A 27,441-nucleotide genomic window follows, 5' to 3' on the forward strand; every position below is an offset into this window, starting at 1 on the left:
AAAGAACAGGCTTCATGGCCACGCTTCATGTTTGTAAATTGTCCAGGATGAAGAAGGTGGGGACTTTCTTACAGGCTTTAAGCCTCTGGAACTCTTACATTTTTGTGAGTAAAAAATATTGGTCACATAACAGGGAATGACAGCTCTGAGGTGTTTCCAGCCCATCCTCGGCAGCTGAGTGAGCAGTGACTGTATCACACCTCCCTCTCCTGCCCTACCCAATTTCCCTGTAAATTAGTCCAACCTACCAATTGTCCTGTTCATCCTGTCAGAAACCTGCCTTGGAGCCTCCCTCCTCCGATGGCTGGAAAATCTCTGACTCCCAGCTGGAACGTAGGAATTTACACGTACCTCACTGTTCTGCATGGATGACATTACGAGTGAGAGCTGTCACCTGAACGTGTTGGGGATTAATTATGGGCCTGCTGGGCCATGCAGGATTGAACGAAGGTCATGATCCTTAAGGCACACATGCACTTAACCTCACATTCATGCACAAACCCGCTGAGAACAGGGAATGTAACATGACCATCATATGTCAAGCTTGAGTGAACAGAGAGATTTAACCTTTGCCACAAATTGCTGCCTGTCATGGAGATAAAACTGCAATGTTTGCTGTGCAGCACGTAACTCTGGGGCTGTTTACTTGCTCCTGGAGGTAAACTACAGCATTGATTGCCATGTCAAGGTTGTGCAGACCCACGTTTGCTCTTTCTGGTTTTCCTTATCAGTTTGCAGAGTCCACATAACTCCTTGTGACAAGAGTCTCCGTGAGTGTTGGACCAAGGCCTCATTCTGTCTTGCCTCTCTCCTCAGCCCTGGCAGCCTTGAAGGTCAGGATTAAGTGTTGACCTGGTTTGTGGTAGGAAAGAAACCAATCTTCCGGGTCATTTGGAGATCCAAGGAGGTACAGATTCCCATGGGACAACATAATTTAAGTGAAGCAAAGTGTCTGGATGATCTAAGGAATTACCACTGGAAAAGCCATAGGTAACGGAGCAGGATGAGCTTGAGATGGAGATGGATTTGTCATCCTGGGTCTGATCCCTGCCCTTTGTGCAATGGGAAACTGTGCTGACAGCAAGACAAGCCAGGCTGCCAAGGGACTGCTTCCAAGATAAATCTCCCATTGTATCAAATTTCCTCCTGTTCAGACTATCTCATTATCACAGGGATAATTGTCAGTCCCTCATTCCCAGCTAGGAGGCAGTTCATTCTCTCTGATATTTCCATTTGCCATATGCTTATCTAGTAAAGCTTGAATGAAAAAATGGGGAAAACACTTTCCAACAGGCAATTCAAGGAGGCTGAACGGCTGCTTTGGCAGCTGTGCCCTTCTCTGACGCAGCTTCGCTGTCAAGGCTCTTTCACATGCCATGGGAGGAGTGGAACAGTATTTGCAGTCATTGGGAAAGGTGCTGAACCCACTGCCCTGCTGGTGTGAGGCCTCATTGGTCCTGCAGAGGGGCCGATCCGACAGCCCGGCCCCTACAAACAGCGGGCTGGGATGGGCAGAGCCACTGGGTGTTCGGGGTCCAGGCACTGAGGTGTGTGTGCTCCAGGCTGTGCACGGGGAGCCTTAGCTGAGAGAACAAGCAAGTTTTTAGCAAGCATTTAAGTCAGGGATCTCACCAAAGGTGCCTTGCTTTGGATGAGAGATCACTGCAGGTGACTGGAGCTGGGAGAAGGAGCAGAGATGTCAGGGAGGAAACCAGGAAAGGAGGACATGGCAAGTGGTAAGAAAACAGGACAAAGTAATTTCCCCCTGGGACCTGGATGACAACAGGGAGACAAGAACTGGGCTCAGAATAGTTATGAGGAAAGAGGAAGGAGCAGGAGCTACGACAGCCTTGAAAGTACCAGAAGCAGGATAGTGAATGCAAATGAATGGGAGGGACACTGCAGCAGGTGAGGAAATTCTCATTAAGGAGAGCTTAATGAGCCAATAAAAGCCTCTGGGAAGCCTCACAGACCCCACAGCTCTCTTCTGGTGAGACTTTCCTGGTGAGTAAAACTTTTAAGTGTCTTGCTCTTGAACTCTGGGAATTGACTTGTTTGATAAGGTCAAAGAGAGTGCAGTGGTCTGAGAGCAGAACTTCTTCCAGAGCTTGCTGAAATCAGGCAGGAAATAATACAGGGAATTAGAGGAGAGGTTCTGGTAGAAAGCTTCTCTGTAAAGGTGTTGGTAATACTGCCAGTAAGTGGGGTAGGCTGAAGATACCTGGGTAAGGCTCAGCCTTTTTTGGTGTAGCAGCTGGGTGAGGGTCCCACTCCCAGCATGGGCATTAATCTGCTCTTGCTGATCTGGGGCTGGTCCTGGTCAGAACCAAAATGGGGAGGACTCTTTGCTGGTTGCACTTTGCTGCTTCCCTACACCTCTTCTAGCTCCTTTTTAGTGTATGGGCCAAGGCTGGTATCAAACCTTCATTTACATCCCCCAGCTGCACATGCAAAGCACAGGACCTGCTCTCATACACTGAATTCTGCTTTAATCTGCAGAGTTGCTCTACAGTGCCCATGTCAAGCCCTTGCTGTGCTCACTAAATGCCTGCACAGGGCATGGTGCCCGTGTACTCTTTGGAGAGGAGCTGCAGCTTAGTGAGGCAAATGGCAAATCATGCTGGGACCCAGTCAGTAGGACAAGGAGGAATAGGGCACTAATTAGTGTTTGTCACGGACTGTGTAGCTGTTCAAATTCCTAAATTGACTTTATTTTCACTGTGCAGTCCAACTACTTCTGCCTAAAGGCCAATCAAAGGGCAAACCACACACATAAACATCAGGTGATGGACATGAACAGGATGTTACACAGATTTTTCAGGACAGAGCTGCCCACCCACGCATAGCAAAGCAGAGGGAATCTCTGAACCAAACAAGAGGCACCGTCGCCGGCTTTTGCTTCAGGGCAGTGTTTGTCCAAACCCTCGCCCTGATATCCAGCACAAGCTGTCTACCTGTCACACTCCAGGTATTCCCAACAACCCTCTCGTCTCCTTGTTGGGAGGCTGGTTGGAGAAAACCCCGTGTCTGTGCTGCAGATCTGTTAAACATTACAGACTGACCCGGAACTGCGAGTGCAGCTGGAAACAGGAAAAAAAAAAAATCCCTGAATTCAGGGAGTTGCTCAGTCAGAGCTTTGTGACTCAGGGGGAACAGGACTGTGACAAATGAATCTGCCTGTTTCCCACAGACAGCCAAGCGGTAATATTTGATAAAGCAAAGAGTGCTGTCTACTGCCACAGCCCTTCACACAGAGAAGATGTGTTCCCTGCTCCAAGACCTTTATCAAAGCACTTTGCTTCCCAGACATGGGGAGTACTATTTCCAGCTCACTCCCAAGATATGATAAAATTACACCTCCTTCCATCAATTCCAAAATGCATTTACAGTTGCTTTGAGTTCTGCCTCCCTAGCTGGGTACTGTCCAAGGCACAATCTTCTGGAAATTGGACACGGTTGTCCCCCTGGCAATACAACTGAAGGCAGAGGAGTAGGGAGGTGATGGCTTTTGGTCTGTGCTCACTGTGGAGGTGTCTGTGTGCTGCAGAACCTCCCTGCGGGCTTAGAGGGGCTGTGTAGGGTAGAGGATTTTTTTGGGATGCCTTTATTTGTTGGGAGAGACCAAACCTATCCACGGGACTCTGTCAGGATGAAATCAGAGTGTTTCTTTGGTGCACCATGTCTGATAGTTCTCACTGTCAGCTGGTTTGGTAGGTGAGCTTTAATAGCTGGGGGTTTTTGTTTGTTTGTTTAACAAAAACAACTCTAAACAAATAAAACCCAACCTGGCTGAGCAGTGATGGATGGAGCTCAAGAGCTGGGGTGACAGCAGCATTTATCTCTTCTCCAGGTGATGGATGCAAGCTGTTGTCCAGCCCAGTGCTGGATGAGCAGTGCCCTTCACCTTGTCTGGACTAGGTGTGGTGTGGGGGAGTCTTTTTGCACATCTCTCCTTGCCAGGGTTGCAACTGGATTAAGAACAACAAACCTCTGTGAGCCAGTGAGTTCACACCCAGCAAATTTTCAGAATTCCTTAGATGGCTGCTAATTGAATCATTGAAAATGAAATAAAATCCATGTGCACATCTTGGAGCAATTGTTTGTTGAACTCTCAGTGTTTGGATAGAGCATCGTCGAATTAACAAATCCCTCTCCCTTGGGAGCTGAGATTTAAACTGGTGTTCCTCTGATCAGGAAGACAGAGGTGGGGAAAAAATTGATTTCTTTTTTCTCTAAGAAAACAAAGGCAGTAGCCTTATTAAAAAAGGGATCGGAAGACAGGATCACTTAGTTCCTGGCCCTATGGTTTGCTTAAGCAATGTCAGGAATTTGGGGCAGCACAAATCAAACTGTCAACAAATTCTGAGTGCCCTGGGGTACTGAAAAAATGCCTCTGGGGAAGGCTGCTAATTGCATTATGGGTCAGTGCTTCACCATGTGTTGTTTCTGGTTGTTCTGCATCAAACTGCTCAGCAGCACCAGCCTGTAGCAGAATCCTGCGAGGGAGATTAATGCCAAGAGATCTCTGCTGCTCTGTGGAGAGGCCAACAAAAAGCTCAGCCCCCTTCCTTTTTGTCCTGAAAGCCCTGATACAAAAAAAAAAAAAAAGAACCTGCTTGGGTCAATGATCCTGAATCAACTGTATGGAAGCAGCAGCCTGGAAGCAGAAAAACATGGACTGGGAAAGGTGGGGGTGGTGAGGAGCTGGACTATTCCCTTCCACCTCAGTGTAATTTGGAAGAGGATGCAGGAAAGGCAGAGGATCTACCACAGCATCTAAGAGGTTGATGGCCTCTCTGCTCACATATTTCTAACAGATGTCCTGGCTTTGTAAGCCTGCAAGTGGAGTGCTCAACATCTGCTCCACGTTAAATGGCTTCTCCTTCCCCAGCTCTGACTCTGCTGGAAAAAAAAAAAATCAAAAAAGGAGACAACCAAGTCTTGGAATGCATGAAGCAAGAAGCAAATGTGAAATCTGGGGAAAACACTGGCCTGTGAATATTTAAAGTGGAAAATGCAGCTTGTAGTGGCAGAAACATCATTTCAAACTCTGAATTTCATGTTGTCTCTTTGCAGGCATGTTTGGTGGGCTGGCCTGTGGCTTTTCTTCCTCTTTTATGTTAAGGCCAGCGTGGACAGAAATATCTGCTGGGATGACCAGCGTCACTCCAGTGCACCCTGCAGTCCAGGAATAATCAAAATTAATTGTTTTTTGTGAGAAAAGCTGCAGCAGAAAGTACCAGATTTGTAGCTTTATGCTGAATGCTAAAATTCTGATCCATAAAACGCTGTTCAACTTGGGCGTACTGAGAAGTGTAATTTAAAACAGGTTCTAACTTTGCAGTCTGGGGAAGAAACACGGTGTTTGGGTTTTGTATTTAAGGGAGGGATGTGTGTCTGTGTGGGATGACTGTAACTTCCTCAAAGCAGTTTTGTCATGGGTGTCTTGGGATAAAGCTTCTTTTTTTGTTTTTTTACTTTTTAAACAGGGTGGCTGAAATAAGAGTCGCATTTCAGATGACAAAAGAATCTTTGTGCAGCTCAACCAACGTATGTGGCAAGAAGAGCCTTGAGAGGACTCTGGATAAATTGTGTGTGCTTTAGACAAGGAATCGAGAGCCCACTGGTAGTTTCTATTCTTAATTTGCTTTGCAGAAATGCTTCTTTTTCTATAAACACTTTGCTGATGGCAGCTTGGTGTCCGGAGGGGATGGAGACACCCCGAGCAGCGTGCCAGACACACTTTCATCCCTCTCTGATGGGGATGCAGACGTCGCAGCTCCAAATTAATGGCACTCTGTGGACATCACTGTGTTATTCCACGTGGATTTTGCACCGAGGGTAATTTTTGGTGGAGGGGCAGCTGAATTGTGGTGTTGGGGTTCCCCCATCATCCCAGCTGGGGACTCAGACCTGTATTTCTCTTTTTCAGCAAAGAAGAGCAAGGCTCATGACGGGTCTAGAAAATGCGTTTTGTGAGGAATGGCTGAGCTGGGTTTGGTCACTCCGGAGGATGCTCAAAGGGCCTTATCCTCTCCAATTCCCTGAAAGGATGTTGCACTGAGGAGGAGGAGGGTCTTGGAAACGGCCTTAAGCTGAGACATGGGAGATTCAGATTAGATATCAGAAAAATCCTCTTCACTGTCCGTGCGGCCCGGCCCTGGGATAGGTACCCAGGCAGGTGCCGGAGTCACCATCCCTGGAGGTGTTGGAAGAGCCATCCGCATCTGGCGGCGGGTGATGCGGTATCGTGGGACCACTGGGTTGACGGTCGGACCGGATGATCCTGAAGCTCTCTTCCAACGCCGACTAGTCTAAAATTCTAAGATCCTGTGACTCCAAGACGCCGCCCCGGTCCGCCCAGGGGGAAGATGGCGGCGGCTCCCCTGAGCGCGGCGGGGGAACGGGGGGCGGTGTCGCCTCGGGCCCGCCCCGCCCGCCCGCGCTCCCTCCCTCACGCCCCGCCGCCATCTTGCCCGCGGAGCACCGGAGGGGCTGTGCTCCGCCGCCGCCTCTGCCTCTCCCCCTCCTTCCCCTCCGGCCGGGCCGCCTTCTCCCGGCGCCGGGGGGCCGGAGCCGGCAGGTAAGGCCTTCAGCGAGGGGCGCTCCCGCCCGCTCAGCCCATTTCAGCCGGCTGTGTGAGGGGCAGGACATCCCCCCCCCCTTCCCCACACGGGGTTCCGACGCCTGAGGAATGGGCTACCTCGCCCTCCCCTCAGGGGATGGAGACCCTCTCCTGGGCGGCCCCTTTTCGGGGTTGCTCGGGCTCCCCGCAAGTCGCACGGGCGAGGGGCAGCGGCGTGGGGCTGCGGCGGCGTGCCGGCGCTGCTCTCGGGGCGGAGGGATGGGATCCACGGGGACCGCAGGGCCTGTGCAGCCCACCTGCAGCATCGGAAGGACTGGCAGGGAGATGTGGGCTGCAAGGGTCTGTCAGCCCAGGGGGATCGGTGAGTGTGGAGGGACGGAAATAGTCCCCGTGGGGAGATGGGTGAGAGGGTGCAGATTCCCTCCATCCCACGGAGTCCATTCCTTAGTACCGTGGTTATCCCATCCAGTTATTCCTGCCTCCGTTGCTTTCTGTGCGGACATGCTCAGTTCATGGAGGCATAAAGCCATGTGTGCCCGGTAATTGTTGTGCTCATCATGATGTGTCTGTGTAATTGTGTGCGGCGCAGAAGGAAAGGCAGGAGTTTGTGCTGCAGCCTGTTCTGTGGTGCTCGTGTTCAACCTTGGAAGGTTGGCCCGCCTCAAACCAGAGGGTTATGGTCCTGTGTACCCCTGTGGAGTCATGTCTTTGCACATCTAATAAAGTTTTGTGAACTTGCTTTCATCCCAACACCTGTTTGAAGGGTCGTAAATCCATTTTACTCTTGAAATGCAACTTCCCTGCCCACACACACCATAGCCCACTTATACCTGCTGAAGTACATCCACAAGAAAGTCCTTGACCTATAGTTACGTGAAGAGCAGTATTCACTGCTGCTTGTAAATACATCAGTGGATTGTGGTGTGAAGTGCACCCTCAGCAATAGTTGGAAGTCAACAACTCATCTTTTCAGGTCTCTTAAGCCTCCTCATTTCCCTAATCTACGGAACAAGGAAGATGAACCACTGGATAAAAATATGCCTTCTGAACACTCTGTGAATGCTTCTGGTGCCATGGAAAGTTGCCCCATGCTGTTCCCGTCCAGGCACACAAGCAGGGAGCTGTCAGGTGCTGTTCTGAGACCTAAAAGCATTTCACGTCTGTGCTCACTCTGGTGGAGCTGAGCTGGATCTTGAACACCCATCATGAATATTTGATGGGTGATGGCCATTAGTTGACAGCTGGGAGTTGCAGAGAGTGAGTAGCAGAGCAGAGACACACTAGCTAAGAAATGGGGGCTTTTTTTTAGGTGTTTAATATGAGAGGGATACAGGTCTTGCTTTGGGGGTGTTGAGGGGCCCTCTGGTTTTAGAGCACTGCAACATTCAGACGTTCTGGGGGCTGAAATTGTCACTGTTTGTGCTCGGTCTGTGCACAGTTTGGAAGTTCTGATGACAGAACAGGTTTTCATTCACGGCAGTCGAGCAGAGCTGAGCCTTGGCACCAACACATTTGTTGTTAGGAAGTTCCTGACTTGACTTTGGCTCTTCACAAGATCGAGTCGGGTTCCTCTGACAAAGTTTAACTGAGCCAGACTGTCTGGTTGTAAAGGAGGTGTGAAGGAGTTGCATTATAGAGCTAGCCAGCTGTTCCTGTAAATACAAAACGCTTCGTTGTTGTTTTGGAGTGCTTAATAGTTAATACATCATCAGCTTTTTCTAACCAATTACATGTGACTATTAGATAATTCTCTTTCTCAGCAGGGAGATGTTTACCAGGAGAGAAGTCACAGATGTAGCTGTAGCTTCTGTTTACTTTGGTTTAAATTATGCCACTCGTGTTTCATGTTTCCAGTCTCCTACATAATGCTGAAATGGGTGATGAAGGATTGGATTATTTATGCAGCAGAAGTGGAGTGCAGCAGGATTTTGAGTTGAATGCTGATCTATCCAGGGCTGCTGGTCATTGGGATCTTTTTTTTTTTTTTTCCTTTTATTTGACTAAAATTTTATAGTAGAAGTAACCATGAAAATGTGATTTACAAAGAATAATAAAAAGATGGAATCCCATCAAATCCTTGGCGAGATTAGTGGTTTTTCCCTTTATTTGGAACAAAAACCAAATTATACTGATTTCCTCCTGATATTTTTCTCCTGTTTTCACAGGAGAAATATTGCTTTCAAAGAATGACAACAGCTGCTTCAGCAGGTGGATTTGCTGTGCAAGAGGTCATTATTTACAGCTGCCAGCTTTATTGAATTCTTCCTTACATTTCATCCTTATTTGTAAGTTTCTAAGTTACTGCAAAGTATTGAAAAGAGACTCAGCTATGGAAATAGACTCTTACAGCCAGGGCCCAGGAGCTCTTTTTAGCTCAATTCTACCCCTGACTGTCTTTGTGATTTTGGAAAAGTCAATAAACCTTGCTCAGTTCTGGAAAATGGACTGGACAAGCTGATGGAAAAAAATTATCAGTGTTACTGGATGATGCCCTGAGGAAAACAAATAAAAAAGGAAAAGAACTCGGTGCTGGAAGGTTGTCTTGGGGATCTTTGGAGGGCTGTAGGGAAGCTATTTAAGTGGGAATAACAGATTTTAAGGATGCTGGACTGTGCAGGGTTCTGGGAGACTACACTTTCTAAACAGAGAAGATGTGTGTCTTTGTTTTTTTTTTTACCATGGATTTAAATGACCTTTGATCTCTTGCAGTCTTCTAGAAGCGGCAAAACAACTTAGGGTTGATGTTTTGTGTGCCATCAACTGAATTTGGGGCCATCATGAATATCACCAAGGGAGGGCTGGTGCTGTTTTCAGCTAATTCCAATTCCTCCTGCATGGAACTGTCCAAGAGGATTGCTGAGTAAGTGAAGTCTGCAGGGAATTTTGGGGTTGTTCTGGTGGGATTTGTTTTACTGGACACTTGATTTCTCTATTTAAGGAAAGTTACTTGGGCAAACTTTGCCATGATTTGCAAGAGTATGGAGAGTGCTTTACTGAAGAGTGCATTTCAACAGCTCAAGAGCAGAGAGAGTAACTTGTGTTTGAATATTTCCGTGGCAAGTTGTGATTGGCTGCAGCATTTTGTAGGAAACACGTGGGATAATTAATGTTTGCATAGTGTTAAATCATCATAAAGAAGTTTTTACTCCTTGTAGTGGGGGCTTTTTTTAGGCAGGAAAACTACGTCCCCTCCTGCTCTCTGTATATTTTGGATGGGAACATTTCTTTAGCTTCAATCCATGAATAGCTTCAGCAGAACTTTTAGGACTTAAGTGCATTTTTACTGTGCTAATTAGGATGTATAACATTACTGGGAGTATTAGACAGAATGGATTTCTTCCAGAGGCTTATTTACCCGAAGTTAGGTGTGATAGGAGGAGAAAGGGGAGTGCTAAGGAACTCAGGTTATGTGTAGAAAGAATTTGGGCCGGAGTGCAGAGCAACTCTATTCTCCTCTTTGTAGTGATGGGGTCTAGGAACAAATACAGCTGATATTATTCTTCCATTGTCCATAAAATAGTTCTTGCTACTCTTTCCTCTTCACTCCACATTGACTTTTTTCTACAGAGAAGGATGATTTAAAAGCAGTATTTTTAAGTATTGTGCTCATGTATGTTGCCACGTGTGTGTATAAATATAGGGCAAGAAATATATTAAAAATAACAAAATGTTACATGATTTAGTATCCCAGCATTTTTTTTCCTGCTGCTTGTTCTGAGCTTGACTGGAAAATAAGTTTAGCACAGTCTGCAGTGCAGCTTTTGGAAATTGTAGGTGCTTTTTAAAGAGATGTTCACAGTAATTACTGGTTTATGGTTTGGGATTTTCCTCCCTTGGTTTTCTCCCACGGAATGCAGCCTTTTCAGTAACTTGCATTATATGGGATTTACATTTGATTTGCCCTTCCTCTCCCCTTATTGACTTGCACCTTTTTTCTGTTCCTGCAGGCGCTTGGGAGTTGAGATGGGGAAGGTTCAGGTTTATCAAGAGCCAAACAGAGGTGAGCATTTAATCAGCAGAACTGGAAATGTGCCTGACACTGATTTGAATGTATTGGTTTCCCTTCTCTTAGACTCTAAAAAGACTTTTGCTCTTGCAAATAATATATGTTTCTCTTCCTGGCAGAAACACGAGTGCAGATCCAGGAGTCTGTGAGAGGAAAGGATGTATTTATCATCCAAACAGTTTCAAAGTGAGTGTTTAAAGACCCTGTGGTGCTATTTGGTGTGGGCTGTCCATAGGAATGCTTCTGGATTTCATTTTTAATCACCTTTTGTGTTTGTGATGCAGTGTAATAAGGTGAGATTAACTAGATGGAGGCTTTTCTTTGTGGAGGGTTTTTGTTGGGTTTTTTATATGTACACAAAGACAGCTTTGGCATAAGGTAAACTCTATTATTTTAATTTTTAGTGACTGTATCAATAAAACCTTCCCCTTGGGCTCTGCATTCCTTCCTTAAGTGTATTCTTTTGCTTATGTCATTCTCTTTAAATTCTTCTCAGCTCCCTGTCTCCAGCACCATCACAAAGTTTAGATGTAGGAGGAACGTTTCCTGGGCAATGTGTCCTGTGATTCAGAAATTCTTTAATTCTGTGTGAAAAGAGCTTTACAAATGCTAAGACTTTTTTAATGGCAGGAGAAATGTAGGTCTTATTTGGTGACCAGTTCTCCAAAAAATGTGCCCTCTCCATCTCTGCTGGGTGTAAAAGCTGGTGGGTACAGGATTTTTTTGCACCAGGTACAGGAGCAGATGTTTCTCGTTGCAGGGATGTGAACACCACGATCATGGAGCTCCTGATCATGGTGTATGCCTGTAAAACCTCCTGTGCCAAAAGCATTATTGGAGTGATTCCTTACTTCCCCTACAGCAAACAGTGCAAGATGAGGAAAAGGGGCTCCATTGTCTCCAAATTGCTGGCCTCCATGATGTGCAAAGCTGGTAAGAATGTGGCTTGTGCTTAAATAATCAGAAGAAGGGGGGGGCTCCTGCTGTCAGCTTCCAGGTTTAGAGAGATCTGTACACAAATTTGGGCTCTGTTTAAAAATAACTGCCAAGCTTTTCATGTGTTTAAAACCTGTGTAAAAAGGAGAATGTAATTAGAAATGTTTCCAAATGTTGAGTTCATAAAAAACCCAAAATTGATACAACTATTTCATGTTGAGTTGTACAGAGCTGGCAGAATGAGTCTGCTGGACTGAGCTGCTTTGGTATCCACCTCTCACAATACCATCCTTTGCCTTTCTTACAGTCTGGAACAGTTGTGCCTTGTCATTTCTGTCTTGTTTTTTCACTTGTTGGATGAATGCACTTTGTCCTTTACATTTGAGACCATGTGGGAGAATGAGATTATTCATTTTCACAGCCTTCAACACATTTTCTACTTCTTTCCTTTCACTGCCGTCCCTGGGAAAAAGCAGGCAGTTGTAACCAACTGTGTGATCTGGGTTGTTATTTTGAGAGAGGTGGTTTTTGATTAGGAGCTTGGTCCATTTTTCAGGGGTTCAGAATTAATGAGGGTCTTGCTGTGTGACCCAGGACAAACCAGTGCTTCCATTTTGTCCCATGTCCAGTGGAGAAGGCTCCTACCTGCCTCAGTGTGGCACTGCAGAGTCACTTATGTGCAGTGTTCTGAGGTTCTTTGTAAAAAGTCACTGTAGAAGCCTCAAAACACATTAATGCCAGTGTGCTTAAGAGGGACTAAAAATTAATTTATTATGTACTTTCATTTAGTGTTCTCATGCAGCTTAGAGATTTTCTGGACAAACAGCAGTGAATCCTAGAAAAAATAAAGTGTCTGTTCTCTCTTACTTTCCTTGATGTGCTTCTCTGCATGTCTTATTATTTTGTTTTAAAGGACTAACTCATCTTATTACCATGGATCTACATCAGAAGGAAATTCAGGGTTTCTTCAATATTCCAGTTGATAACTTGAGAGCATCCCCATTTTTACTCCAGTACATCCAAGAAGAGGTGAGGAAGGCCTGTTATTACAGTTGGGTTTTTTTAATTCTTTTTTAATAAAGTCTCAGGGAATCTGAAACAAATCCCTCTGAAAATATTAACTCTTCAAACTGAATTTTAAGGGGGGAAGGGTTGTGTTGGCGCAGAGAGTAGTGTAGGGAGCTTTTGGTTCTTCTCTTCCCCACATTTAATTTTTGCTTTCCTGAAGAGCTGGTGTTTTCTTACCCATGCAGCAATGGGTAAGATACATTAGATATAATATATATAATTAGATATATTCCCCTAACACTGAAAAAAAAAAAGGATTTTCTTGCTCTTGATGTCCTCTTTCTTTCCTATTTCCAGTTTCCTTGACATTTATAGGATGGGCTGCTTGTGTGGCTATAAATTTAAACTCCATAATAAGAAACCCTTTGGAAGTTATAAACTCTTGAGAGAGCCTATTGATTGTGCTCTGAAAATCAGGCTGGTGGGTGGAAATCTCACCCACAGTTTGTTCAGCCTGCATGTCTCGACTTGAGGAGCTTAACTTGGGATGTTCTGTGCCTCCATTTCTCCATCTTATTTTTATAAGGGTTTTGAGAAGTGCTGCTGGTGGATTGGCCTGTACAAAATGTGCAAATGATAATTGTAGGTATAAGGTGCACGTTAAGCCTCTGACTAATGGTAATTTGGAATAAAGCAAGTCCTGTCTTCCTGCTGAGAGAAAAGGTTGAGCTCACTCTTGCTTTTGAATCCAGGCTATTTCTTTTTATAGAGATAGGAATGCCTCAGTTTAAAAAAAAAAAAAAACAAACAACAAAACACACCCCACCCCACCCCCTTAAAGAAACCCAAACCAACATGATTTTGTTATGACAGTGTTAAAATCTGTTTGGGGAATCAGTTACCATTTGAATTCCTCATTATTATTTCATTTGGTAATAGAGTCAAAGAAGATGGCAGAACAAAAGTCCAGGCTCTGGCTTTGCCACAGTCTTGTGTTCCAGGAGAAAAATGTTGCACATTGTAAGCACTTCTAACTTAAGAACTAAAGTGGAAAACCAAATACACAGACACAAGACAAACTTTACCTTTTTTGTGTTCCTTGAAAGTGTGGTTTATGGTCAGTAACAAGGTCATGGTCCTGTTTCAGTCTTGAAGCACATTTTGATTCTTGAGCTTTTAACGTTTTACACAGAATTGTTGCAGCTTTGAGTGTGACACTGCTGTGCAGTCTAACAAATGACCATTTGTAGAGATCTGAAGCATGGGGAGAGAAGTTTTAAAAGATACTTTCAGTCCTTCATCCCTGTGCTCATCCATGAGGGGACTTTGTAAAACCAGAGCTAACTGAATGGATCTGATCCCATGGGATCTGTACTGGCAAGAGCTTCACCAGCCACATGATTTTTAGTATCTGTGCTTAAAACTTTGATCCATTGCTGCTCAGGGGGAATTTAGTATCCATCTCAAGTTCCTGGTGACCATAACTTGCTGGATATCCTGTGCTGGGAATGCCAGAGCTTTAAAAGCTGTGGGAATCATGATGGGATGGACTGAGGAGCATGAAATGGAGTCCAGCTTGATGAGAATGAAAGTCACTTAAAAAACATTTCACTGAAAGTTAGGAGGATGAGGGCTTGTAGTTGTTGCCTGCTGGAAATTTATGCCTGGATGTGAAGAGAACCACTCTTCTGAGATGAAGACAGTCCAGTCAGTGGAATTTCTGTAATATGAAAATAGTTTGGTGTTTCCTCTGTGTGCTTGGCAAATGTTGGATACTTTGTGGCTTCTGTTTCCTTTGTGCAGGTGTTAATCCCAGGGTGACATAGCCCTTTCTTACATGGACTTGTTGACACCTCAATGTCTTTGGAATGACATTTCTGGCTTACTGACTTCATTTTTGAAGAGCTGAGAACAAATTTGGTAATTTGGCAGGGGAAAAATGAGGCAATGGTGTCTGAACTAGATCAAAGCCTTTATTATGTCAAGTGACAGGCCCTGCCTTGTCCATGCCTTCCATCATGTTAATCTTTGTAGCCTCTTGTATAACTCAGTTTGTAAAGGACAGAACATGCTGAATTCCCAGTTTATAGGTGGAGTTCCTAACATTGTGGATTATTAATGTTCCCAACATCCTCAGAAAATTTCTTATTTTCTGTTGGTTGAGTCCTTGCCCAAATTCAGATATTTTTTTTTTTTTTTTTTTTAATTTCCATGCCCATTTCAGGTAGAGCTTTTGGAAATAATCAGTCAGTACAGTTTGTGTATTGTGGATAAGATTGTGGAAGAACTTACCTTGCCTGTGTTTGCAGAAACCCCAATATTTCAGTGCTCTGGAATGGGTATTTGTCATCTGACAGGGTGTCATCCTCACAAACCTGTGAATTCCATCCCTGACAGAGCAATTTGCAGGTATTTAGTGAAGAGTTTTCCATCCCTCTGAGGACTGGACCTGCTCTGCAGGACATTGCTTGGCTAGGACTGTGGTCTTTGGGGAGAAGGACAGACAGGTTCTCTTCAAGCTGCTCTCCATAGAGATGGATCATCCCAGGGCAGCATCGTGGAGGAAAAGGCTGAGTTTGCAAGGAGTGGGCTGAGGTGAGATCCCAGAGGGAGTGCAGTTGTAGTGGCTGTTGGAAAGGACTACTGGAAGTGTGAATGGTGGAATGCTTGGGAAGTTACAAGCCAGATGAATCCCATGTGGAGTTGCTGTTTGCAGGGAAAATGGAGATGAGGATAAGAAGCTTTTGAGAGATGGGGACTAAAATTGCTAGTTAAATGAAGATCAGGAGTCTGGAGTGAAAACCAGTATGAGGATGGGGCAGGGGCAGCAAACTCAGGAGCAGACTGTGCTTGTGTAGCCTGACTGAAGCACTTGTCAGACATCAGAGGGAAATCCAGATTTCCTGCCCTCATCCATCTGGTGCTGTCAGCATTTGCAGCAGCATTTCCTCGTGCTGACCAGCAGCCCTGTGAGACTGTGCCTCCAGTGACTGTGGAAGTTCTATCCCTTCTGATGGTCCATAGAAAGAGTCAGTATGATGTGATGGAGAGGTGTGAGTTCTCTTGGGCTACTCTATAAGACAATAGGAAGTTGTAAAATGCTGATTTTTAGTGATTAAAGACAATTTAGGTTGAACAGGAAACTTTAATTTTGATGGTTTCCTGTTTCTTTTAACACTTGTGGGCATAACCCTGATGTCCTAAAGCAGTTACTTTCCTGTTATCTCTACTATAAAATGGGGTTTATAAAAGGTACAGTTTGAAGTTAAAATCTGAATTTTCTAACTACATGTTTTTACTGAGCTGTCAACCCTGATCTGGTATCGTGGATTCTTGAGGTTGCTTTCTTAGGTAAAACATTCGATGCTTAAAATTCCTCTGGCAAAATAAAGTTCTCTGATTCTTACTGAGTTGAAATTTGTCTTAAGATATGAAGTGGACATTGCTATCTGTTATTTACTACAGATACCAGACTACAGGAATGCTGTAATTGTGGCCAAATCTCCTGCGTCTGCAAAGAGGTGGGTAAGATCTGCTCTCTTGCCTGAGAGCAGGAAATCTCTGTCGGAATTTTGTTCTTAGGATCAAGTGAAGGACAAATACCCCAATAATTAGAAGATGCAGCCTTCACATCCCTCCCAATTCTCCTCTGTCAGCTGTGTGGTTTTTACATCATTGCTGTAATCATAATAAATCTAAGGGGAGTGAAAAAAAAAAAAACAAACTACAAAAGGATGCTGTAAATCAGGGCAGTGCTTATGTTAAGAAGGTTTTTAATCATGTTATTTATATTTGTGTGCATTTACATTATAAATCTCCTGCTGTAAATGAGGAAAAGTGGCTGGGAGTGTAATGCCATTAATCCAGATGAGTTTCTTAACATGGGCATACCTAAGAACATGGCTGATCAGATCCTAAATACAGATGGTGAAACTGGGTTTGCTGTTTGAGATGATTGTGATTGTGAAGTCTTTGGTGGCTGAATGACTGTTCTTCATTCATGAAGCTTTTTATTGATTTTGTCCTAAACTCTGCAATTCCAGTGCTGTCAGCAGGTGCTGTAAGAGCTGGATGGTGCTTTAAGAGATGCTGTATTTGCTGTGGTGACAAACCAAGAGTTTGTGGAAAAAACATTTAGACTTCCATGCCAACAAATTGTGATACTCTGTGTTCTCCTTATTTTCTGTAACAAATCACCTGTTGTCATCTTTTTCTCCAACATTACTTATTATGATTTCTTTCGGTTTTGGCCAGGTAATTTTACTTTTGTTTCTTTTCCATTTCTTTTCCACAGTGTCAGTTTTGCCTCTTGGGTGGAGGCAAATGTTTGTTGCAGCATTTTAATGCTTATGCAGTAATTGTCAATGCCAGCAAATAGATGAGTTGCACATCATGCAGTGATTTGTGGGGAAGAGGAACCCAGAACTGTATTGTTCAGCTTCTTCACATGTTCCTATGAGTATTTAAGGACAGTATTTGAGGAGTTACATTGTGTTGGGAGAGGGATAATTGGATGTTTCAGCCTAATCCAGACTGAAAGCAATCTAGGAAAATACTTTTGATGGATGCCTGCTTGTGAAAAAAGAACCCCTGCATGGTGAAGTTCAGAATGTTGCTGTGGTTTCTGAGCTCACTGGAAAATTAATAAATCATTTGACTTTGAACTTTATTCAGCTTAATACTGCATTTTAAGGTAATTAATATGGTTTTATTGATAGGATTATTCCTGCTAAGTCATAACTCTTACTGTTTGTAATAATAATTACCTGTAATTAACTACTTGCAAAAATATTGTAACTGTATGATAACCACAGGGTGGAAGATTCTTCATTTTTAATTAACTGAGTATCACAATGGGCAAATTATTCTCTGGACTTTGGATTGTTTGGATAGTGAAATAAGGCTTAAGGACAGAGGAGGTGATTCAGGCACAGGTCTGAGGTGCTGATGTTAGAGCAGAGTGAATCACTCTGGATGTGCTGGGCTTGCTTGGACCAGAGGACACTTGGATGGGTGGCTTAGGCAGGATCCCTTGGGTGTGCACGCTAAGGTGGGATGGATGTGCTAATTTGTATTTGCTCCTTCCAATATCTGGGATGCAAATTCCTATTTCCCTGACTCTCTGCTTTTCCCACTCGCCCAACTAACCTTACACTTCTTTACAGAAATTTCTAATTTTAGTTGAAGAAATACTGGAGTGTGAAGAAACTTCATGTTAGCTAATTAAAAAATCCAAGCTGTTCAAGAATCCAACTGTGGTTTGTCAGGCAGAATGATCATCTAGATCCCCTTTTCCATAGGGTATCTCAGATTATGTGTCAGCAGGTCAGGGATTTTGTCTTTATTTACCATTAAATAAATAAGTGAACACTTGTTTTCTCTTTTTATAAGAGTATTTTTTTTTCCTATTAAATGTAGACAATCCAGACATCGAGGCTGTCCTTGGTTACTGTTAGATGTGCCCTGCTCAAAGCATGAGATCCCAAGGATGCTGGAGGCTGGGAAGTGTTATTTTATTTTGGCTGTTGGGCAAGGCAGAAGGGAGTAGTCAGCATTTTGTCACTTGCAGCATTTATCCTGTTGCTTTAAGGCCCATATGGGCACTTTGAAGGTTATTCTGATTTACAAACCTGATAAAAACAAGATATTGAGAGGCAACTTATTTCTTCTATGAATTCTCCTAAAATTTTAAGATCGTTTTACTTCCCTCTGAAATATTAGAAATAAAATGAAAACAGGTTGGGATTGCACATATTTTAAATGAATTATTTTAATTTTTACCTTTCTCTGGGTTCTTTTAACCCTTCCCCTGCAGGGCACAGTCGTTTGCCGAGCGCCTGCGGTTGGGGATCGCCGTGATCCACGGGGAAGCTCAGGATGCCGAGTCTGACATGGTGGATGGGCGGCACTCCCCTCCCACAGCCAAATATGTAGCTGCTATCCACCCCAGCCTGGAGATCCCCAGTAAGTAAGTGTGTGTGGGAAAGTGTTACCTGCTGTTTTCCTGGGTTTAGAGGTTGGGTTTGGCAGGGATGGACTGTAAAAGGAGTGCTTCTTCACAGAGAAAAAAAAAAGTCATCTTTCTTAGCGGGGAGAAGATGATTCCTTCTTGCTTGAATGTGGATGTGACCTACAGCTGTACCACCAAAACTGCAGGGCATAAACCCAGCATGGGTGTCAGTGGGTGACTGAGCTGGTTGTGTCTGCAAGCCACTCTGTTTCTGTCCTGAAATTAAGAATTAATTGAATTGGTAAAGAATTCAGCTATAAATGAATATATTTAATATTTCAATTAAGCTTAAAAATTATTTATGTATTAGAATCATGCTGGTCTTCTCAGTAGTGATGTTGAAATAGTTGTTGCTTCATGTCTCTAATGGTGATGACCCATCAGACATTTCTGTAGTTCAAATAAATTGTATAAACTTTCTCTTTTCTTTCTCCTTTCTACCCCTCTGAAAACATTTGCCATTAATCAGTGCTGATTCCCAAGGAAAAGCCACCCATCACAGTTGTTGGAGATGTAGGAGGAAGAATAGCTATCATTGTGGTAAGTGAGATGCCATCAGTTCTCATAAATCAAATTAAACATGTTGAAGTTGCAGAAATCAAATAGCTGTTCTGTATCAGCCACTGAACTTGGGTTGCTGGTGGACTTCTGATAGGAAGGGGCAGCATTGACACACTCACAGAGCTGGCTGGGAGCTCTGCAGGGATCCACTCTGAAAGCAGCACTGGGACCTTGTTTCCATGAGCAGAGCAGGTGGAATCCTATTCAGTGCTTACCTGAAGGGGTTCAGGTGCTGTGTGCACACCACAGGAGAGGAGGATCAGCCTGTCCCTACTGGGGAGTTTAGAAATGCCAGTGAAGCTGAGGTGATGAACGTGGACTTGTTGGAACAAGTCTGGAGGAGGCCACCAAGATGATCAGAGAGATGGAGCAGCTCTTCTTTGAGGAAAGGCTGAGAGAACTGGGATTGTTCAGTCTGGAAAAGAGAAGGATCTGGGGTGATCCAGCTGTGGCTTTCCAGTACCTGAGGAGAACCTGCAAGAAAGAGAGAGACTCTATCTAAGGGCCTGCAGTGACAGGACAAGGGGAATGGCTTCAGACTTAAAAGGAGAGTAGGGTTAGATTGGGTAAGAATTTTTTCCCTATGAGGGCAGCTGTGGCTGCCCCATCCCTGGAAGCATTCAAGGCCAAGCTGTGTGGAACTCTGAGCAACCAGGAAAGTGTCCCTGCCCATGGCAGGGCTTGGAATGTGATGTTCTTTAAGGTCCCTTCCAACCCAGGCCATTCTACGATTCCTTGGTGCGGTCATGATTTCTCTAAAGCAGAGTGTCATCTCTGGGTTTGTCGAGCAAAAGGGCAGTTCTGTGATAGTTTGGGGTTTGTTACACCTGGTGAAGCCGTGCTGTCAGTGAGATGTGCTGTGTTGGTCTGTCTGGTGTGGTGAACCCTCTGGGATTTTGGCAGGATGACATCATAGATGACGTTGACACCTTCCTGGCTGCAGCTGAGACCCTCAAGGAGAGAGGAGCCTACAAGATCTTTGTCATGGCCACCCATGGGCTGCTGTCCTCAGACGCTCCCCGGCTGATTGAGGAGTCTGCCATCGATGAGGTGAGTGTGGAGTCTGAGCTCTGATCAAGGGATTTGGGGCTCTTCTAAGCAAGCAGTTTTCTCCTGGTTTGATCATAGACATGTAGCGTTAAGATGGGAGGTTCCTGGTTCAGGTGTTCTTACTAAGGAACTGTGCTGGGATATTGACATCCACATGTCTTTAAACTGTAGCAGTGGGAAATGTGGGAAGTGGTGAGATGCTGGACTGTCAGTATCAGCACACCTTTCCCTTCAGTGGGTGGGATATTTTTGTATCTCCTCTGGATCTGTGTGGCTGAATGAATGAATGAATGAATGAGTGAAAGGAAGGAGGGACAGTGCCATTAGTATCCATGGATACATGAAACCTATGGCAACACATGGCTCTTCTATGACTGTGACCCTGACAGTAATGTAAAATGTTATTTTGTCAGCCAGAGTGGTTTTGTGAGATCTGTAAAACTCCCTTTCACACTTCCAGTATAAAAGGTGGAAAACAATGGAGCTACATCTTCCTGACCATTTCTCCTTCCTGTAGGTGGTTGTTACAAACACAATTCCACATGAAATACAGAAACTTCAGTGCCCTAAAATCAAGACTGTGGATATCAGCATGATCCTGTCAGAAGCCATTCGCAGGATCCATAATGGGGAGTCCATGTCATACCTTTTCAGGAATATAGGAGTGGATGATTAAAGCTCCTTCCTCTAAAGAAACACCCCGGGCCAAACTGGAAGCGAACAGAGAACGAGCTGTGAAGCATCGTGCTTACCTTAATATTTCCATTGAGCCACTTCTTGTTTTCTCTTGGTTTAAGTATCAAGGTAGAACAGTTTTTAAGACCTTTTTTTTTTCCCCTTTGCAGGTTTTTTTTTTTTGGGGGGGGGGGGATGATGGGGATAAACAATTTACAAAAAAACTGTTCTAGTTGCTTTTTAGGTTAGTTGCACTGTACAGGATGGAAAAATCTCACAAAACACTTGAAGCAAGAATTTGGCTTCTAAATTAAGCATTCCTTTTCCAAAGCTGCTTGCTACAAGTGCTTTAAATGATAACAAAATGAAGTGACTGTATAATATTTGCATTTTAAAAGCCAAAAAAGGTTGTACTGTTGTATGCAGTTCAGTGATTTTGTAGGAGTGCTTTTATAGAAAAGCATATGGAATATGCACCTGTATTTATTTTCTGCAACAAAGAATAAAGACTTGTTTTGTGTGAGCTTTCTAAAAATGTTCATGTGCTTGTCCTTTGTCTTCTAAACTGTGTGTCCTTAAATATGGCAGGTGGATGTCAGGGAGCAGCAGGGACTTGCTCAGACAGTGGTACAGATTCCCAGAGAAGCTGTGGCTGCCCCTGGATCCCTTCAAGTGTCCAATACCAGGTTGGACAAGGCTTGGAGCACCTGGGATAGTGGAAGGTGTCCCTGCCCGTGGCAAGGTTTGGGAATGAGATGATCCCTCCCAAGCCAAACCATTCTGTGATTCTTTGACTTGTGAATATTGTGAGGGGTGTAGGTTCCAGCTGGTAAAATCCAAATCAGCTCATCACAGGTTAAATTGGGAGGGAGGGGGGGTGTGAGATTTCTTGCCTCTTCTGAATGTATAGATGAACTAAAAAATGCACCATAGTGCAGAGCTGAACTTGTTCAGGTTTGTTTTCCCAACCCTCCTTGGGCAGGTGTGGTGGAATGGCCAGCTGGCTGCCAGGCAGCTCCCAGTCCGAGACTCCAAGTTCCTCACCTGTTGCAGAGAAAACAGTGGTGGAATTGATGAGCATTTAGAGGTTGTTTGGTTTAATCTTTCCATCATGTCCTACAAATGAGTATAAAGCTTTTGGCGTGTTCAGGAGTGAAAATTAACCTCTGTTGACACCGTTTCTATGTTGGAGACAAACTTTCAGGGACTTAGGAGGGTTCATTGACTTCAAAGCATAAAACCAGATGCTTTCTTTAATGTTAATGGATACACCAGGCTGATTTATTGACACGTGTGGGCACTTTGGATGTGTTAATGCAGGTCAAATTCCAGCTGAGCACTGAGGGGGAAGGTTGGTTCCTCTCACGGATGTGCAGAGCTGCTCCCAGTGCTGCTGCGGCTCCTTCAAAGAGAGGAGAATTCTGACCTGGCTCAGTGATAGGCATATTAACTGCACCCTGCTTATTTTATTAGTGAGACCTTGTGAAAGTGTGCTGACACTTGGGAACGAGCCAGACAAGCACAGCAAACTGATGGCTAAATACCCCAAAACAAGGAATTCTGAGGTGGTTTCCTGTCGCAAATCAGGACACAAAAGAACAACACGTCAGGTTGAGAGGAGAGCAGAGAAAAGAGAGAGTTTATCATGATTTGGGGTTTAAATAGAATTTGGAATTTGATCAAGGATTGGGAGATGAGAGGAACACCCCTCTGACTCCAGTGGTTAAACCAGCAGTCCATCACAGAGAGAAATGGAAACAATCTACTTTTGTTTATGTTACATGTGTGAGAAACTCCAGTAGAAAACATGCAAACCATGATCAGAAGGCTGAAAATCAGGGCAACAGTTTCCTGTGCTTGTGTTGTGTTGGCCTTTAGAGGAATTGCTCTCTTCCTCTCTCCACAGCTCCCTGACAGGAGGATGCAGCCAGGTGGGGGTTGGTCTTTTCAGTTAACAAGTGTCCGAGCAAGAGGAAACAGTTTCAAGTTGCACCAGGAGAGGTTAGGTTGGATATTAGGAAAAATCTCATGGAAAGGGTTGTCAAGTGTTGGCACAGGCTGCCCAGAGCTGTGGTGGAATCACCAGGGATTGAAAAGCAGTGTAGATGTGGTTTAGTGTGGATTAATGGTTGGATTCAATGATCTTAGAAGACTTTTCCAGGCCAAATGATTCCATGGTTCTGTGATCTCTTCTATGGGGGTCTCCCCTGGTCAGCCCTTGCTGCTGTGCCAGGCTCCACTTCAGGCATTCACCCAACTCCTGTTTGATTTTTGCTTTAAAACACAGAAAACCCCCAACTTTGCCTGGTTTCATGCAGTGCAATTATGATACTGATGAGGGCTCAGGAATTTAGGAACAAACTGCATCCATAAGGCTGGACTGCTGGTCCTTTGGCTATTGACAGTATTGCAGTGGTAGAAAGGGAGGGTAACACATGAGGCATCACTCAGACATTTTTCAACCCTGCCCATTTGTGAGACACCAAAATCAAGGGGTTTTGGCTCCCTGGGGAGTGGAGAGGGGTGGGAAGCAGTGGAGGCCAGGCTGCACACCCAGGCACCTTTGGAAGCACAATTCCTGCTGCTGATAATGATAATTCCTGTTTAATGATAAATGCCCTTGGGCTGCTAATGAATTACTGATTCAGTGACTCCCTGTGAGGCTGAGGATGAAGAGGGAAGGCAGAGGAATGAAGGAGCTCAATTCCACTGCTGGATCTGTTTCCCCCTCAGAGCAGTTCAGCATTGCTGACCTTGTTGTTGTAGTGGTTTATTTTTCCTTAAATGTTGGCATGGGAATATGGGTAAGAGTCTTTTGTTCCTTTTCTTGTTTGAATAGGTTTTATTTTCAGGCCTGGCTTTTCTGAGTGGAATATTTGAAAGATTCTATTATTTTCTTGTCGTTTTCACTTGTGTATTTTTGTGTGTTGTGCTGTGTGGAGCCAGGCTGGGAGAGCTGGGGGTCTTCATCTGGAGAAGAGAGAGGTCTGGGGCTACCTTAGAACCCCTTCCAGTGCCTAAAGGGGCGCCAGGAGAGCTGGAGAGGAACTTTGGACAAGAGCCTGGATGATAGGACAAGGGGAAATGGTTTCTCACTGCCAGAGGGCAGAGTTTGATGAGATATTGGGAAGAAACTCTTGCCTGTGAGGGTGGGCAGGCCCTGGCACAGGGTGCCCAGAGAAGCTGTGGCTGTCCCTAGATCCTGGAAGTGTCCAAGACCAGGCTGGATGGGGCTTGGAGCAACCTGGGCTAGGGGAAGGGGTTTGGAACAAGGTGAGCTTTAAGATCCCTTCCAATCCAAACCGTTCTGGGATTCTGTGACTTGCTCTGTTTTGTATTTGTTTTTCTGCCCCTTTCACCCCCTATGGAAAGGCTCCTATAGCCTGGGAGCAAGGTGGAATTAACCACAGGATTAACCAATTAACCATCTGTCTGCTCGGTGTTAGCAGCTCTGCCCCTTGTCTATTACAGGGTGTTGAGCCAAATGCCCTGATAACAGCCCTGATAGCAGAAACAAGGATCAGCTACAGCAGGTTCAGATAAAGACTCTCCAGTTGCATTTATTCTGCCTTGCAGAAAAATCCTGGCCAAAGCTGTGTCCTATTAGCCAACCTGTCTGCTGGGGATGGCACTAGGACAGGAACATCCTCCCTGCATCCCCCTCTCCAGGTGCTTCCTTTGCTATTCGTGGCTCCAGGTACCTGGGGTGCAGTCACTCTTTCGTGTAATTAAGCTCGAGTTGCAGAGCTCCCATTAATTATCGAGTCTCCTGTCTCTTGGCTTCTTGTCTGGGAGACTTGGGTGCTAGTGACTTGTCTGGGTTTTTAGGGAACGGGTGCTCTGTGCTGGTCTTTCTTCCTCCCAGTCCTCCTGCAGGGTGAACAGGAACACTGTCAGTGGCTATTTCCTGACTGGGAGAGACATGGCCTGGTGACTCTTGTGACACCCTGGGCACAGGGACATCAGCACCACTGCCACACTGAATTCCCCCCTGCTTTCTCCACTGCTTGCCCACGCTTTCCCCCACCCTGTCCACCTCCTCCTGCCAGAACTGATGGCCTTGGAGCTGTGTTTTCCCTTCTCATTGCACAGAGGATGGTGGAGTTTGTTGGGTTTTCCCACAGGCTTCTCTGAGCTTGGGGAGGGATCTGTGGAGCCAAACATCCATCCTCCAGCATTCCTGCCTGCTCCTGCTGACTCCAACAAACTCTGTCTGTCCCAAGTTTCCTTTTCTCCCCCCTCTTACTTCTGTCTGATCTTGACAAACTGGCTGTTGGTCCTTCCCGTGTCTGGCACAGGACCACCACCAGCAGGGTTTGTGGCCAACACAGCAATGTGTGGCTCCTCATCCTCCTGGAGACAAGAAAGTCAATCCCAAACCCAGCAGGGATGTCCAGATGAGCTGGGTTGTAGGAGCATCACGTTCAGCTACCTGAACTTTATGTGTTAAGGGATTTTCTTGCTAACACACCCCTCATCCCACGTGGGGGTTCTTTGGCCACACTTTTAGAAGCCACGGGAACGTCTCTGCGCTGTTGCTCCGGTCCAGACCTCATCTCTTTCCACCTCCTTTTTCTGCGTTATCCCCTGGGGAAGCACCGAAGCTGGTCCAGCTGGCACGGCAGCCGTGCCAAGCCGCGGGGAGCCGGCGTTGGGGCACGGCACCTGTGAGCACCTGCAGCTCCTCCTCTGCGCCCCGCAGATCAGATCGGCGCCTCGCTCCTGGCCAACAGCGAAGGCTCCGGGCTCTTCTTCCTCAGCCTGGCCGGGACCGGCGCTGCCCCGGGGGGAATCGCTGTTGCCGGCTTCGAGTGGAATGTAAGAAATGTGTCTTGTGATTAAAGACAGTGAGCTCTGTCGCAGCAGATGGGCCATTTCACAGTCTCGGAAGGTTTGGGAGGAGCCGCGCAGGGGGTAATTAACACAACCCTGCTAATTCAGCTTCTCCAGTGTCCTGCGGTGAGGCTGGAGTCAGCTCAGCTCCACGTGCTCGGGGAAAAGGACATTTTGGAGCCGAGTTCCTATTCCAGCTTCTGCAGGTCCTAACAAGGACATGACTGAATAGGTCACCCATTCCCTGCTTCCCCACACGTTGTATCCAAAGCCCTTGGGTCCTGCAGGCATTTGGCTTTTGTGGTGCTCAAAGAGTTGTTTGGTGGGAAATGTCCAGTCAGGAGCTGAAGGGCTGAGGGAAGCAGATTCCTGCTGCCAGGGACTCTCCACCATGTTCCCATTCCCAAATTGGTATCAGGGGTATCTGAAGCCATTTGTGAGTGTAAATGTGTCCTTGAGGGTGAACCAGGGCTGGATCAGGAGCAGAGACAGGGTCTAGGACTGCAGTGAGCATTGAGGTGCAGCAGTATCCATGGTTTTTTCTGTCTCTTTCTTCCTTTCTGACAGGCAGCTTATGCTCTCCTGGCACTGGCCTGGGTGTTTGTGCCTGTCTACATCTCATCTGGGGTATGTACAGCTGCCCTGAACCCGTCGTGGGGAGTGTGGCCTTGGATAGGTCCCCCATTCCCAGGAATCCTGTGGGACTCCTGAGTTCTGCCCTGGGAATAATGCTGTCCCCTTGTCCTCCCAGGACCATCCCAGGGCAGTGATGGCTCTCCCTCCCTGGCAGGTTGTCACAATTCCTGAGTATCTCCAGTGGAGGTTTGGAGGGGAGAGGATCCGGATGTACCTCTCCAGCCTGTCACCCCTGCTGTCCATCTTCACCAGAATCTCCTCCTTCAACTCTGTGACCAACCCAGGACTTATTTCCAGCTATCAGAAGGTTATTTTTGGGTTTGTATAGCCAAACTGAGGGAATGCATCTACTGCAGGATGCTCCAGGAAGAAGTGGGATAAAAAGTGGGAATTTGTGGGCAGATGCTGTGTGTGACATCCCAGGAGTTCACAGATAGATCCAGCAGTGATGGTCCTTTCCAGGGGGGCCTGATAGATGTGTGGCTCTGTGTCAGTATTCCCAGACTTGCCTTGTAGCAGAGCTTGTGGGTGAAAAGTGCTCAGAGGTTGGGCTGCATTGCCTGGATTTGTCTCTAATCTCTGGCAGCGATGTTTTCCAGCATTCCCAAAGGGCCTGGGACAGCCAGGGGCTGAACTGGGAATGTGTTAATTCCTTTGGGGCTCATGGGTTCTCTGAGGAAAGGAAGCCTTGCTGCAGCTACAAGATATTCAAGCCTGTACAGTACCTGGAAATCAGGCACTTTTCCACAGGGATGTTTTCCCCTCGTTTTAACCTCATTCACAACTCCCCGTGTGCAGCCTCTGCTCTAGCTGGTAACCACGGGAAGAGTTTATCTGAGGTAAAACAGCTCAAGAGCCTGTGATACCAGGTCTAGGGCAAGCAGGAGAGAGCCTGGCACAGACAGCCCTGGGGGGCTGGAGACAGCGAGACAGAGATCAAGAGCAAAGAGTTCAGAAAAGCTGGAGAGAAAACCTGCCTCAGGGAGCAGTCCTGCTCCGATGGAGCAGGTGGATCTGACCTGAGCTCTGCTGGGGCTAGAAGAACTGTGCTTTTGCAGGTGGCTGGCTGCAAGAAAAGTGCTTTTGCACGAGCTGAGGCGGGGGGGCACTGCTGGTGCCCACACCGAGGCCCTCAGCGCC

General features: G+C 45.7%; 2 protein-coding genes across 3 annotated transcripts; both read left to right on the top strand.

The window, feature by feature from the left end:
- The first annotated feature begins 1,554 nt into the window (after positions 1 to 1,554).
- On the top strand, positions 1,555 to 21,367 carry PRPSAP2 (phosphoribosyl pyrophosphate synthetase associated protein 2). Of its 2 annotated transcripts, XM_066197823.1 has the most exons (15): positions 1,555 to 2,004; positions 5,490 to 5,550; positions 5,656 to 5,841; positions 5,933 to 6,583; positions 8,752 to 8,871; positions 9,296 to 9,446; positions 10,534 to 10,586; positions 10,712 to 10,778; positions 11,353 to 11,525; positions 12,442 to 12,557; positions 16,002 to 16,057; positions 18,352 to 18,500; positions 19,016 to 19,086; positions 20,011 to 20,157; positions 20,675 to 21,367. In XM_066197823.1, the coding sequence occupies exons 6-15, from the start codon at positions 9,328 to 9,330 to the stop codon at positions 20,831 to 20,833; spliced, it is 1,110 nt and encodes a 369-aa protein (XP_066053920.1). In that variant the 5' UTR covers positions 1,555 to 2,004; positions 5,490 to 5,550; positions 5,656 to 5,841; positions 5,933 to 6,583; positions 8,752 to 8,871; positions 9,296 to 9,327; the 3' UTR covers positions 20,834 to 21,367. The 2 variants fall into 2 exon arrangements, with proteins under 2 accessions (XP_066053920.1, XP_066053921.1); XM_066197824.1 differs by lacking the exon at positions 5,656 to 5,841 and having other exon boundaries at positions 5,490 to 5,626.
- A 2,155-nt stretch (positions 21,368 to 23,522) lies between these two features.
- On the top strand, positions 23,523 to 27,441 carry SLC5A10 (solute carrier family 5 member 10). Its single transcript, XM_066198333.1, has 5 exons — positions 23,523 to 23,636; positions 24,698 to 24,764; positions 25,535 to 25,650; positions 26,233 to 26,292; positions 26,456 to 27,441. Exons 1-5 carry the CDS (start codon positions 23,523 to 23,525, stop codon positions 26,627 to 26,629), a joined length of 531 nt encoding a protein of 176 aa, XP_066054430.1. The 3' UTR covers positions 26,630 to 27,441.

Source organism: Chamaea fasciata, unplaced genomic scaffold, assembly GCF_029207755.1.
Source record: "Chamaea fasciata isolate MVZ Bird 193981 ecotype frontalis unplaced genomic scaffold, bChaFas1.0.hap1 SCAF_16, whole genome shotgun sequence".
NCBI classification, from domain to species: Eukaryota; Metazoa; Chordata; class Aves; order Passeriformes; family Sylviidae; genus Chamaea; species Chamaea fasciata.

Excerpts from the sequence above, each read along its gene's own strand:
- PRPSAP2 (XM_066197824.1), top strand. The coding sequence starts at position 9,328 with ATGTTTTGTGTGCCATCAACTGAATTTGGGGCCATCATGAATATCACC. Across the intron at positions 10,587-10,711 it reads TTATCAAGAGCCAAACAGAG|AAACACGAGTGCAGATCCAG; the intron begins GTGAGCATTTAA and ends TCTTCCTGGCAG. Across the intron at positions 12,558-16,001 it reads TCCAGTACATCCAAGAAGAG|ATACCAGACTACAGGAATGC; the intron begins GTGAGGAAGGCC and ends TATTTACTACAG.
- SLC5A10 (XM_066198333.1), top strand. The coding sequence starts at position 23,523 with ATGAAGGAGCTCAATTCCACTGCTGGATCTGTTTCCCCCTCAGAGCAG. Across the intron at positions 24,765-25,534 it reads TGGGAGAGACATGGCCTGGT|ATCAGATCGGCGCCTCGCTC; the intron begins GACTCTTGTGAC and ends TGCGCCCCGCAG. Across the intron at positions 26,293-26,455 it reads CTGTCTACATCTCATCTGGG|GTTGTCACAATTCCTGAGTA; the intron begins GTATGTACAGCT and ends CCTCCCTGGCAG.